Below are 15,112 nucleotides of genomic sequence, written 5' to 3' on the forward strand. Positions count from 1 at the left end.
AATTGTAAACATTATTTAGCAAAAAGTTACACCTTACCTATTGCACTGACAGGATTTTAAAGATGGCAACTACCATCTATCAGTGTGTAGGCCGTCTTAGATTTCAGAGGACACGAAGTAGGATGGGATGTGTGACAAGCATCTACAAAACAGATGTCTGATCTGATGTATGTCTTGAGTAGATGAGTATGTACAGTGCCTACAAGTAGTATTCAACCCCCTGCAGATTTAGCAGGTTTGATAAGATGCAAATAAGTTAGAGCCTGCAAACTTCAAACAAGAGCAGGATTTATTAACAGATGCATAAATCTTACAAACCAACAAGTTATGTTGCTCAGTTAAATTTTAAGAAATTTTCAACATAAAAGTGTGGGTCAATTATTATTCAACCCCTAGGTTTAATATTTTGTGGAATAACCCTTGTTTGCAATTACAGCTAATAATCGTCTTTTATAAGACCTGATCAGGCCGGCACAGGTCTCTGGAGTTATCTTGGCCCACTCCTCCATGCAGATCTTCTCCAAGTTATCTAAGTTCTTTGGGTGTCTCAAGTGGACTTTAATCTTGAGCTCCTTCTACAAGTTTTCAATTGGGTTAAGGTCAGGAGACTGACTAGGCCACTGCAACACCTTGATTTTTTCAATCTTGAACCAGGCCTTGGTTTTCTTGGCTGTGTGCTTTGGGTCGTTGTCTTGTTGGAAGATGAAATGACGACTCATCTTAAGATCCTTGATGGAGGAGTGCAAGTTCTTGGCCAAAATCTCCAGGTAGGCCGTGCTATCCATCTTCCCATGGATGCGGACCAGATGGCCAGGCCCCTTGGCTGAGAAACAGCCCCACAGCATGATGCTGCCACCACCATGCTTGACTGTAGGGATGGTATTCTTGGGGTCGTATGCAGTGCCATCCAGTCTCCAAACGTCACGTGTGTGGTTGGCACCAAAGATCTCGATCTTGGTCTCATCAGACCAGAGAACCTTGAACCAGTCTGTCTCAGAGTCCTCCAAGTGATCATGAGCAAACTGTAGACGAGCCTTGACATGACGCTTTGAAAGTAAAGGTACCTTACGGGCTCGTCTGGAACGGAGACCATTGCGGTGGAGTACGTTACTTATGGTATTGACTGAAACCAATGTCTCCACTGCCATGAGATCTTCCCGGAGCTCCTTCCTTGTTGTCCTTGGGTTAGCCTTGACTCTTCGGACAAGCCTGGCCTCGGCACGGGTGGAAATTTTCAAAGGCTGTCCAGGCCGTGGAAGGCTAAAAGTAGTTCCATAAGCCTTCCACTTCCGGATGATGCTCCCAACAGTGGAGACAGGTAGGCCCAACTCCTTGGAAAGGGTTTTGTACCCTTTGCCAGCCTTGTGACCCTCCACGATCTTGTCTCTGATGGCCTTGGAATGCTCCTTTGTCTTTCCCATGTTGACCAAGTATGAGTGCTGTTCACAAGTTTGGGGAGGGTCTTAATTAGTCAGAAAAGGCTGGAAAAAGAGATAATTAATCCAAACATGTGAAGCTCATTGTTCTTTGTGCCTGAAATACTTCTTAATACTTTAGGGGAACCAAACAGAATTCTTGTGGTTTGAGGGGTTGAATAATAAATGACCCTCTGAATAAACTTTTCACAATTTAAAAAAAAAAAAATAAAAAAATAAATAACATTCTTTTTTGCTGCAGTGCATTTCACACTTCCAGGCTGATCTACAGTTCAAATGTCACAATGCCAAGTTAATTCCGAATGTGTAAACCAGCTAAATCTGCAGGGGGTTGAATACTACTTGTAGGCACTGTATGAGTAGATGAGTATGAGTAAATGTTCTTTACCCAGCCCGCCCTACTGTGTAACAACTGAAATCTGGGATGGGTAGTAAACTGATAGATGACAGTTGCCATCTTTAAAACCCTAACAATCCTGGCTAAGTAAAGGTATTTAGAAACATTTTTAGATTTAAATATGTATTATTCATTTTAGAAAATTTCTCAGAGAACCCCTAAGGCTATGTTCATATTTCTGTTTTTTTGCATCAGTCACCTGCGTTGCTTGACGCTTGTGACTGATGCGTTGTACAACGGGTGACAAGAAATGGAATTGATTGTCAGGAGAAAGCATATTCCTTTGGTGAAATTATTTCAGTATAGAAACAAGAGAGAGAGAGAACGATCAGCTGATCACTATGAAAAGCCGACCACCGGGAGATCAGCTGATCGCGCTGAAAAGCCGGCTTTTCTGAGCGATCAGCTGATCGCCCGGCAGCCGGCTTTTCAGAGCGATCAGCTGATCGCCCGGCGGCCAGCTTTTCAGAGGAATCAGCTGATTGCCTGACGGCGGCTTTTCACGATGATCAGCTGATCGCTCGGCTTTTCAGAGCGATCAGGTGATCGCCCGGCGGCCGGCTTTTCAGCTGATCACTCGCAAAATCCAGCCGCCAGGAGATCAGCTGATCGCCCGGCGGCCGGCTTTTGAGAGCGATCAGCTGATCATTCTCTCTCTCTATCAGCTGATCGCTCTGAAAATCCGACCACCGAGCGATCAGCTGGTCGCTCTGAAAAGCCGGCTTTTCAGAGCGATCAGCTGATCGCACGGCGGCCGGCTTTTCAACGCGATCAGCAGATCGCCCGGCGATGGCTTTTTACAGCAATCAGCTGATCGTTCTGAAAAGCCGCCCACCGGGCGATCACCTGATCGCTCTGAAAAGCTGGCATTTCTGAGCGATCAGCTGATCGCCCAGCGGCCGGCTTTTCAGCTGATCGCTCGCAAAAGCCGGCCGCCGGGAGATCGTTTCAGTTTAAAACCTGCGTGGGGGGGGGGGAGAGAGAGATAGGAACTGATTTTACATGAATTCGGGCGTTCTGCTGGACATGCTGGGCGTGCTCAGTAAAACGTGTTGGGTTCCTGCACTGGAATCTGTAGCGTGATGCAGGATAATGGAATCTTGCACCATAGACTTACATTATGCCTCCTGAGGGATTCCAACGGAATCCTGCAGGGTGCGTTTTTTTGCCACAGCAAAAAACATTGCATGCTGCGTCACTCCCACCTGATGGTCAGTCAGTAAACGACTGATGCGCCGCACAGTGGATGCAACGCAGGGTCATCAGTCACAATCCACCGCTCATACAAGTCTATTGGAAACAACGGAATCCGCCAAACGGATTGCGTTGTTTATCAGAGCGGCGGATTGTGGCTGATCCTTAATAACGGAAATGTGAACATAGCCTTAGATGTCATGACACTTGGACATTGAGAGGACCCTTATTGCATTGTAGATTCGCCACTTCACTAGAATAACCACCATATACAATGGGGGAAATAATTATTTGATCCCTTGCTGATTTTGTAAGTTTGCCCACTGACAAAGACATTAACAGTCTATAATTTTAAGGGTAGGTTAATTTTAACAGTGAGAGATAGAATATCGAAAATTAAATCCAGAAAATCACATTGTATAAATTATAGAAATGTATTTGCTTTTGCAGAGAGAAATAAGTATTTGATCCCTCTTGCAAACAAAACTTAATACTTGGTGGCAAAACCCCTGTTGGCAAGCACAGCAGTCAGACTTTTTTTGTAGTTGATGATGAGGTTTGCGCACATGTCAGGCTGAATTATGGTCCACTCCTCTTTGCAGATCATGTCTAAATCATTAAGCTTTTGAGGCTGTCGCTTGGCAAGTCGGAGCTATAGCTCCCTTCATAAGTTTTCTATGGGATTAAGGTCTGGAGACAAGCTAGGCCACTCCATGGCCTTCATGTGCTTCTTTTTGAGCCACTCCTTTGTTGCCTTGGCTGTATCTTTTGGGTCATTATTGTGCTGGAAGACCCAGCCACGACCCATTTTTAATGTCCTGGCAGAGGGAAGGAGGTTGTCACTATGGATTTTACGGTACATGGCTCCATCCATTGTACCATTGATGCAGTGAAGTAGTCCTGTGGCCTTAGCAGAGAAACACTCCGAAAACATAATGTTTCCACCTCCATGCTTGACAGTGGGGATGGTGTTCTTTGGGTCATAGGCAGCATTTCTCTTCCTCCAAACATGGCAAGATGACTTAAGGCCAAAGAGCTAAATTTTTGTTTCATCTGACCACAGCACCTTCTCCCAATCACTCTCAGAATCATCCAGGTGTTCAATGGCAAACTTCAGACAGACCTGCACATGTGTCTTCTTGAGCAGTGGGACTTTACAGGCACTGCAGGATTTTAAGTCATTACTGCGTAATGTCTTACCAATGGTTTTCTTGATGACTGTGGGCCCAGCTGCCTTGAGATCATTAACAAGTTCCCCCATGTAGTTTTAGGCTGATCTCTCACCTCATGATCCTGGATACCCCATGAGGTGAGATTTTGCATGATGCCCTTGATCAATGTTGATTGACACTCATTTTGTATTTCTTCCATTTTCTTACTATTGCTCCAACAGTTGTCTCCTTCTCACCCAGTGTTTTATTTATGGTTTTGTAGCCCATTGAAGTCTTGTGCAGGTCTATGATCTTATCCTTAACATCCTTAGAAAGCTCTTTGGTCTTGCCCATGTTGTAGAGGTTAGAGTCTGACTGATTAATTGAGTCTGTGGAAAGGAGTCTTACACAGGTGACAATTTAAGACCGCTGACTTTAATGCAGGTAACGAGTTCATAAGGAGCGTCAAAGTGTCTGTAGGAACCAGAACTCTTATTGGTTGGTAAGGGATCAAATACTTATTTCTCTGTGCAAAATGAAAATTAATTTCTATAATTCATACAATGTGATTTTCTGGATTGTATTTTGGATATTCTCTCACTGTTAAAATTACCTACCCTTAAAATTATAGACTGTTTATGTTTTTGTCAGTGGGCAAACTTATAAAATCAGCAAGGGATCAAATACTTATTTCCCCCACTGTAATGCTATACTTTCACTTCCAGTTACAACAGTGGGAAAATGTGTACTACCAATTCTTAATGATCGCACAGAAACTGGAACTGTGGTGATCAGCTGATGACTGTAACCGCAATATCGTTCTTTGGTAGCTATCTAGTGGTATAGTTGTTCTCTTTTTATATATATCATATATAAGTTGCATCAAGTATTTAATTGAAATTGATGTTACCTTTCTCCAGGCTCCTGCAATGCATACATGTAGTTGGTAAGGAACCAACACTTGGAGACCGTCACAGGTTTGGTACATTTGACGACACACAAATAAGAATGATCCTTTCAGGACAGGCAGGAGATCCGATTCCGTTAAAATAGTAATATCGTCATTGAGAAGTTTCTTGGAAAATTGAGCAATCACATGAGCCCCTGCTGAACTGGAATCATATATGCAAGGTTTACAATTGGGTGATTACATGGGGATCTGCAGTGCTGGCATCATACATACACATTTAATCAGCAGAGACATCACTGAAAGAGTGAAATGACTTATGCAATGAAGACAAGAATGCTTTGCCTCATTGTTTCAGTGCTGAAGACAGATTCTTACAAAGAGACAAAACAGTTGGTAAGGTAAGTCACATCAATATGTTCCATGGATGTTTCTGGGGTCTAACGGGTGAGCTATATAGTCAATCCACTTGTTCTTGGATGGCAGAATATCAGGTGCTGTCTATAACAGCATAGAACACCAATGCTCTGGGGCAGCACATGCTGCATAGCTTTATGGCATAACAAAATGCTTTATTGTAGCATATAAAAATACACGAGGGGCTGCTGATAAGTCTTTGGCTTTGTGATATTTTTTTGTTTCTATGGTAACAAATGTTACATCACATCACATGAAAGCCTTATGTGTCTAATATACTGTACGTTTTGAAAATTTTGTGTTTGTTGCTTATGGCAGCAGTGTTCTACGCAAATGGCGGAGTCTAATGCAATATTCACAGCAACAGAGAGCAGAGGAGTGATAAAATTATTGTTTCTGCAAGGAAAGTCCGAAAGGATATTCATGGTGATATGTCACAGACATTGGGGGATCAATGAACTTCATATTCCACAGTTAAGAACAGGGTTGCCAAATTTAAAACAGGCCACTTCAGCACCAGTGATGAGGAACGTCCTGGACGACCGAGACTGGTTGTTGTTCCAGAGATGGTCGATGCTGTGCACAACCTCATACTGGAGAATTGACGAATTTCAGCTAAAGCAATAGCAGACATCATGGGGATTTCCCATGAATATGTTTGTGTCATTATCCATGAACATTTGGATATGAGGAAGCTATCTGCAAAGTGGGTCCCCAAATGTTTGACAACAGATCAGAGAAGCATGAGAGTGAAAACTTCCCGGTCCATTTGTCAGTGTTTCCGGACTGATAAGAACTTCCTGGATCGACTGGTCACTATAGATGAGAGCTGGATTTATTTGTATGATCCTGAAAACAAGAAGCAGTCAAAAGACTGGAGGCACAGTGGTTCTCCTGGTTCAAAGAAGTTCAGGGTGCAAAAATCAGCCACTAAGGGGATGGCGTCTGTGTTCTGGGATAAGCAGGGTGTGCTGCTAGGGGACTACCTTCAAAAGAGTTCCACCATCAATGCAAGGTATTACATTGAACTTTTGGACCAATTGAAGGCAGCTCTGAAGGCCAAAAGGCGCGGCAAGCTGTCCAAAAGAATCTTGTTCCTGTAAGATAACACCTCCGCTCACACTGCACAAGTGACCACAGCAAAACTGGCAGAGCTGGGCTTCCAGCTGGTTGACCACCCACCTTATTCACCAGATCTAGCTCCCTGCACCTATCATCTGTTTTCAAACCTAAAGAAACACCTCAAGGTTACCAAATCACACCATTTCTGATGCCATGGCTGCCACAGATGCCTGGTTTGAGGCACAACCGAAATCCTTCTTTTTGCTAGGCTTACAGAACTTGGAATACAGATGTAAGAAGTGTGCTGATAACAGTGGAGAGTATGTGGAATAACAGTAAAGTTTCATAATCCAATTTCGTTTCTTTCTGGGTAAAGCCAAAGACATATCAGCAGCCCCTCATACAATGCTGAAACCACCACAACTTTGTAACAGTCACGGGGGCTGTGAGAGTAGCCAGGTACATATAAAAAAAACTTCTATGGTCCGGTAATGACCAGAAATGGCTGGTATAGGATTATTGGGATGAGCATTAAGGTCACAAACAGAAGGAGAAATGTGAGGCAGGAGGGTTGTTAAAATACGGGCTAAGGTCAAAGCACAGAAATCAAATAAGCAAAGTAGAGACAAGCAACCAGTGGTGAAAGTCAAAGTGATCAACTGTAAAGGATCAACCATCCTAAGCTATCTATATGGGCATGTAGGTCATAAAAAAAAGTTGAATAAAATGATACCTTGACATCCGTGATCTGATATTTTATTCTAGCATAAGCCACGTTATTCTCAATATGTAAATGAGTAATTAAGATCTTTGGGCAGGACACAGATCTCTCTTAGAGTGTGCCCCTTGAGACATGTACTTTTTCCCCCTTTATGACACTAAAGAATCATAAGCAGGCAGATAAATGCAGGGGAAAGAAAAACACATACATTCAATAGGTTAGAACAGGCTTTTTCAGTGTGAAACATGTAATGACAAACAGTCATTGCAGCATCGCAATGTCCTCCTGTCTGCCGGCTGGTGTGTGGAGAGCGCGCACAGCGATGACGTCATCGCTGTGCTCACCGCTTGCTACACAGATCAGCTGGCCGTCAGACAGGAGGAGATTGCGGTGCTGCAGGGGAACGGTGACGAGCGAGTGTACCGTACTTATTCACTGCCCCCCGCGCTGACGATGATGCGCGGGGGGCAGTGAATACAGCCGCACATGTTCACTCCAGGCTGTAGTTGCCAGGGGTGATCACGGCCGGCTGTTTAATATGCGCGCACCCCCCGCCCGCCCATCATTTCGCCCACCTGTCAGCGCCGGCTTCAGCGCTGAGAGATGATGGGCGGGATGATGGGCGTGCAAATGTAATGAGCGTGCCCATGTGGTCACGGCAGGCGCTGCCACAGCCTGCTCGTGCCGCCGATGACTCGCTCCACTGCAGCACCCTCATTCCCGGCTGCAGCCCTATATTCAGACCATAAGACGCACCCCCCACTTTCCCCCAACATTTGGGGGGAAAAAAGTGCGTCTTATGGTCCGAAAAATACGGTGTGTTCGAGTAGCTATGCTCACCAATCAAATTCATTGGCAAGCGCCAAATTAGTGGAGAAATGACTGCAGTACTTTTCTGGCACTGGAGCATGCCTGGTGCCTTTTAATCAATAAGGCATTTTGTACTCCCGCAAGCTTCTTAATTAAGACTTGTGTGTACAACAAAACCTAAGAAATTGACTCCATAGGGTTTATTTCTTAACTGGCTTGGCTGGAAAAAGAGTACATGAGGATGACAGCTTGTATGTATTGTGGATCAAGTGCAGCACAGAGGACCGTGAGTGGTGAAAGGCAGTCTGATCTGAGAAAAGTGGTGTACCTATATACTGGGTAATGGATTCCCTCAGCTTAGGAGACCAAGCCACCACTTTATATCATTGGTCTGACATGGAGACTAATGTTCCAGCAGAAACTCACCCATCTTTACTAGAATCTGTCTTTTCTCCATAGAGAAGTAAGGAGAGCCCTGCTTCATTAGAGGCAATCCTGGCCAAAATATCAGCAAGAAATGTCAGTGTGCATTCATCACAGTTCTGGTGAACCTGAAAACACACAAATCAGAAGTGACTTTACATAAGTACAAACCAATACATGTCCCCACAAAATCTAAATATCCCCAGTAAAAAATATGTTTTGGTTGTTGTACCACAATCAGTAAAAGCTATGGTTGAATATAAACGTCAACCAACATGGCTCCCATTACAGCTCCCACATGAGTTGTCACCTAAAGTAGAAGGGGGCTCTAAAAATGCTATAATGGCTACCATCTATATTTCTATATTTAACATGAGAATATGTTAATTTAAAATTTCTAGACTAAGGGGTACTTTGCACGCTGTAAGCGGAGAAAAAAGGGGTAGGCAAAAAGCACTCAGCTCACTGAATAATATACAAATATGACAAGAGTTTTATTAAGAAATCATTCAGTGCAAAATATTATAAAAACATTTAAAAACATGACACTAACTCCACGACCTGAAGAATTAATGCTGGAATAGAGCAAAATAGGCACAGAAATAACAGGAAACTACCCACAGAACTGACTGCAGCAATATGGGTTAGTACAAAGCCCAAAAATGCCAACCTGAGTAAAGCCAGCCGCCTGTAGGAAACCAAATAATATGGTATCAGTACAATATAAATCACAGAGCCGGTCACCAAGGCAAGAATAGGGCATAAAAACAGAGCCTAGCACTGTACATCCATATAGGACCCAAAATACTGGGTCTAAGCAGAACAATAGAATATACACATACCAGCAAGGGAATAATAACCCAAAAGAGGTCCGAGGAGAGTTATACCTAAATAAGGGCAAGGTGAAAAGCCATATGGAAGTGTCAAAAAATAGAACACCGCCCGACGCGTGTCGCTCACAAGAGCTGATGAAGCTCTTGTGAGCGACACGCGTCGGGCGGTGTTCTATTTTTTGACACTTCCATATGGCTTTTCACCTTGCCCTTATTTAGGTATAACTCTCCTCGGACCTCTTTTGGGTTATTATTCCCTTGCTGGTATGTGTATATTCTATTGTTCTGCTTAGACCCAGTATTTTGGGTCCTATATGGATGTACAGTGCTAGGCTCTGTTTTTATGCCCTATTCTTGCCTTGGTGACCGGCTCTGTGATTTATATTGTACTGATACCATATTATTTGGTTTCCTACAGGCGGCTGGCTTTACTCAGGTTGGCATTTTTGGGCTTTGTACTAACCCATATTGCTGCAGTCAGTTCTGTGGGTAGTTTCCTGTTATTTCTGTGCCTATTTTGCTCTATTCCAGCATTAATTCTTCAGGTCGTGGAGTTAGTGTCATGTTTTTAAATGTTTTTATAATATTTTGCACTGAATGATTTCTTAATAAAACTCTTGTCATATTTGTATATTATTCAGTGAGCTGAGTGCTTTTTGCCTACCCCTTTTTTCTCCGCTTACATATTGCTTGGTAGGGCTGCACCCTCACTTTTTTCTATTTTTCTTTTGGTATTATAGCTGTGCAGCTCTGTCTCTTGCTTTGTACTTTGCACGCTGCGACATCGCTAGCATCGGCTAGCGATGCCGAGTGCGATAGTACCCGCCCCCGTCGCACATGCGATATCTTGTGATAGCTGCCGTAGCGTACATTATCGCTACGGCAGATTCATACGCCCTTACCTGCCCTGCGACGTTGCACTGGCCAGCGACCCGCCTCCTTCCTAAGGGGGCGGGTCGTGCGGAGTCACAGCGACGTCATACGGCAGGCGGCCAATAGAAGCGAAGGGGCGGAGATGAGCAGGACATAAACATCCCACCCACCTCCTTCCTTCCGCATAGCCTGTGGAGGCAGGTAAGGAGATGTCCCTCGCTCCTGCGGCTTCACACACAGCGATGTGTGCTGCCGCAGGAACGAGGAACAACATCGTATCTCCTGTTGGTGCGACATTATGGAAATGACCGATGCTACACAGATCACCGATTTTCGACGCTTTTGCGATCGTTTATCGGCGCATCTAGGCTTTACATGTTGCAACGTCGTTACTGGCGCCGGATGTGCATCACTTTCGATTTGACCCCGACGATATCGCAGTAGCGATGTCGCAACGTGCAAAGTACCCCTTAGGGTAGGTGCACAAGACTGTTTTCTCCACATCAAGAAAAACAGTCCGATTATGCTGACCGGAGCTGGAGCAGAGTCTGATCCGAATGGGGTCAATTTTTTGGGGAGGTGGAGAACAAGAAAACAAGTTTCTCCACCTCCTCTTTTCTTAAATGTAGGGATTATCCAAGGAGACAACCCCTTAGAATAACAAAATAAACGGGAATGCTATGATGATGGGGTGTCAGACTAGGAACACTCCAGACAAAGCTGATTTTTCTGTTTTGTTCCAAGGTACCCTACAGGCTAGGATGTGTATATTGGATTACAATGATTCCAAGCACTGACCTTTTTTCCTTTTAGCAGCTTTTGGATTGGAGACAGCAGACTCGATATAACAGCCCCAGTGTACAGACATTCACTGGCGCATTCTTTCCGATCACACAGCATTTGGAGAACTTCCATAGCTAGATGTGCTGGGGCAAAGCTGCCTGGGAGTACAACAATGCAAGTTACCAAAAAATAGAATAGAACTCATTATATATAGCATTTTTGATCTTGTGACATCCCTACCTGTGAAGATCCATTACAAAAGGGGAATTCTATCTGAACCTTATCCATAAAGTCTAATATGATATATGGAGGGGAAATGAACTTAAATCGATACAGATTCTCTAAACACACCGGCATCAGTACTATGCGATGTCTGAACCCCATCCGTAACGTAGGAGATATTTGCCACTACAACTCTCAGACAGAAATAAAACAATGGACTTTTACAGAGTGTTGCAGCCCACTGTAGAAAACCATCCATATGGACCACAGTAAAGTAGAAAACGGCCAGCTCCGTGCACTATGATGCGTCAGATAATCTTGTGTGCAGATGTTTTGACACTTGGTCAGACAGTCAACATAGCAAAGAAAAATCCCAGCAGAACAACATGTCTTGCTAATATATCTACGGTAATTTCCAAATTCATAAGAATGCAGAGCCTTCCTATGCATTCAGACTGGGGTGTCCTTACTCACGGCCCACATAAGGACATACAAGAATGACACACATGAAATGGCTTGATGGACTTTTCATAATTTGGAAATAATCATGGTTGTTTTAATGATTTTTGTTTCCGGTTTATAGAACTTTTTTTTTTTTTATCAATGAGGATATCCATGTTTATATGTGAAATTAATCTTTATTCAGATTTCCCAATGGATGGCCCTATTTTATTACCAATACAAGTCATGGCGGGCAGGTGACACCATGTGAGCTCCATGCTCTTGTCGAGATTGGCTATATCCCTCATATTCTCTACAAGTGGTGGCCATGCCAAAGTGAAGATCTACCTATCTATAGCTGTCACACACAAATACAGATGAATCATCTTAATACATTAACAATTAGAAATGTAGTATATTCTGATATAGCCATGACTCTTCCCTCATGTGCAGGGCATTGCAGCTTAGGTATCCATGGTTACAACCACAAGCAACTAACTCACTGTCACTATGTGACTGAACATAAACATGGATACCTGAGCTGCAATGCCCTGCACATGAGGAAAGAGACATGCCTATATCAGAGAACTATACTACATTTCTAATTGGAGGTAATTGATAATATTCTTATTATTACGCCAACAATATATTGCGATATACACGTCTTCATAGCTGTGTCAATACTAATCACAGATATGGGAGCAGTGTGTCACGGCCATCTCTCTGTATTTTGAGATTAGTGACAGGATCAGGACTAGAGTCTCTCATTATTATCTGATACTTTACATATTAAACGTGTTTTCTTTATTTGGGTCTAGCATGGGTTTTTGCGGTTTGGACCACTCCCAGTCCCATTATATACCCTCTGATTCCTGCAGAGGGTGCTGGTTATTATCTTTGCCATTTGGATTCTGAGCCTGGAGGTGGAAGGAGCTGCTGGAGTCCTTGCTCTTGGATACGGTGTACGCTGCAGTACTGGTGTCCGATTGCAGCCTAGTTGTTGGAATTACTCTGTTGTTGTTTCCCCTCTGTCTGTCTTGCCTTCCCTTGGTGTGTTATTTAGTGCTGGGGTGGGACTAGTGATCCTTACCTTCCCATTCACTAGCCAGGGTTTAATGCAGGTCCCTCAGGGCATCAGGTTCCTGATAGGTGACAGGTGAGGAACCTGTATAGGGACTGGCAAGGAGTGCAGGGTGCAGTGGCAGTTAAGTGGAGGAAGTGTCCATCTTCTCTCTCACTAGCATCAGGGCCTACTGTTGTTATTGTGTCCCTGATGTATTCCTTGTTTGTCTTGGTAAAACCCCTGTCTGTTGTGCATTTTACCTCACGCCAAACCTTCCCTATGTCAGTGTTGTGACAGAGTGTGCCAGAATCGCCCTTCTATACAGCAGGTTACAGACTTATTAACAGGGTATATGCACTAAAAACATCAGGAGGACCTTATAAACATTTCAGTAATAAAAAACGTTTGATTGAAGACTTGCCAACTTTAGCCAACTGGTTGGAAAAGTATTTCCAACTGTATAAATACAGCTCTAAATTCTTGTTTATTTCTGAAACCTCCACTAGGGGGAGGTCCATGAATATGAATTTAGTGAATACGTATTTGTTATCTACCAGTGAACTTAGTGGAAGCTGAAAAAAGTGACTTGACGGACGCTGGGCAAATCTAGTCGACACATGCCCGCCTGTATGCACATCGCGTACTTGCAGACAATACCGGTGAATTCTAATGGTTGTGCGCACTACAAGCTGTCAGGATACAGAAGTCTACAATCACATAGAGTGACTGTAAACTTTTTTTTAGAATACAAAACAACTCCTTTAAGATCAGAAAACCTCAAACGTCTGTATAATATAAGGAAATACAAAATATAAAAATTGTTACCTGAATAGGTTGTTTTCTGTCCATTTGGGCAATATAACATAATATGAGTAAACAGTACGACCAGGTCACAGAGGGACACGGATTCTGAAACATCAATTATTATAAAAAAAAAGACTAATAAAAGAGTCATGAAGTTTCAAAAAGATCATAAAATCTATCAATTCAGACTATTCATAATCGCTCTTTTTCTCAAACCAGAATGAATGAGTGGCTATCAGTAGCATAAATGACAGTAGAATCTTATTGGAAGGCCTACTAAAATCAATGGCTAAGGGTGTTGGAAGATCAATCTCTGATTATCGTGCTTGTGATACACATTGAGAGCCACATCACCTGCCATTCATACAGTCATGGCCAAAAAGTGTTGGCACTCTTGCAATTGTTCCAGAAAATGAAGTATTTTTCCCAGAAAAGTATTGTAATTACACATTTTTTGTTATACACATGTTCATTTTCTTTGTGTGTATTGAAACAACAACAAAAAAAAACAGAGAAAACAAATTCAAATTAGAGATAAGTTCACACAACATCCCAAAAATGGGCTGGACGACAAAATTGTTGGCACCCTCAACTTAATATTCGGTTGCACACCCTTGAATAAATAACTGCAATCAATCGCTTCCTATAACCATCAACAAGCTTCTTACACCTTTCAACTAGTATTTTGGAGCACTCGTCTTTTGCGGACTGGTCCAGGTCTCTCATATTTGAAGGCGCCTTCTCCAAACAGCAATTTTAAGATCTCTCCACATGTGTTCACGATGAGATTTAGATACAGACTCATTGTTGGTCACTTCAGAGCTCACTAGAGCTTTATTTCCATCCATTTCTGGGTGCCTCTTGAAGTATGTTTGGGGTCATTGTCCTTCTATAAGACCTGTGACCTAGGACGCAAACCCAACTTTCTCACACTGGGCACTAGATTGTGATTCCAAAATCCTTTGTTAATCTTCAGGTTTCATGATGCCTTGCACATAGTCAAGGCTTCCAGTACCAGAGGCAGCAAAACAACCCAAAAACATCTTTGTACCTCCACCATATTTGACTGTAGGTACTAAGCTCTTTTCTTTGCAGGCCTAATTTCGTTTTCGGTATACAGCAGAATAATGTGGCAAAAACAAAGCAAACATCGCCAGCACTCACTTCTACTGATCCAGGAAATTAGTCCATGTGCCTTCCACCTCTGACCACAGGTAAACCATGAAAAAAAGTGTGTAGGACAGGCACCAGAATAAAAGAAGAAAGTTTATTGCACAAAAATATCAAAACATTTTAAAAAAAAGCATGCTGGTTCTCATACCTGTTTCAAGCGCAAAGTGCACTCTTAGTCATAGTCTATGACTAAGAGCACATTTTGCGCTTGAAACGCATAAGAGAACCAGCACACTTTTTAAAAATGGTTTGATATTTTTGTACAATAAACTTTATTCTTTTATCCTGGTGCCTATCCTACACACTTTTTTCACAGTAGAATGATGTGCTTTACCAAAAATCTCTATCTTGGTCTCATCTGTCCACAAGACAATTTCCCAGAAAGATTTTGGCTTACTCACA

General features: G+C 42.9%; 1 protein-coding gene across 2 annotated transcripts in view; it reads right to left on the reverse strand.

Annotated features, from left to right (window-relative positions):
- The window catches only part of TBC1D32 (TBC1 domain family member 32), a 150,210-nt gene that overhangs the window by 76,675 nt on the left and 58,423 nt on the right, over positions 1–15,112 (reverse strand). For both annotated transcript variants that reach the window (XM_075336070.1, XM_075336069.1), the window contains 4 exons: positions 13,559–13,642; positions 11,023–11,165; positions 8,522–8,646; positions 5,089–5,290 (listed from right to left, as the gene is read on the reverse strand). In XM_075336070.1, coding sequence (XP_075192185.1) covers positions 5,089–5,290; positions 8,522–8,646; positions 11,023–11,165; positions 13,559–13,642 — 554 coding nt within the window. The remainder of the gene's footprint in view (positions 1–5,088; positions 5,291–8,521; positions 8,647–11,022; positions 11,166–13,558; positions 13,643–15,112) is intronic.

This window comes from Anomaloglossus baeobatrachus, chromosome 2 (assembly GCF_048569485.1).
Source record: "Anomaloglossus baeobatrachus isolate aAnoBae1 chromosome 2, aAnoBae1.hap1, whole genome shotgun sequence".
Classification (NCBI taxonomy): domain Eukaryota; kingdom Metazoa; phylum Chordata; class Amphibia; order Anura; family Aromobatidae; genus Anomaloglossus; species Anomaloglossus baeobatrachus.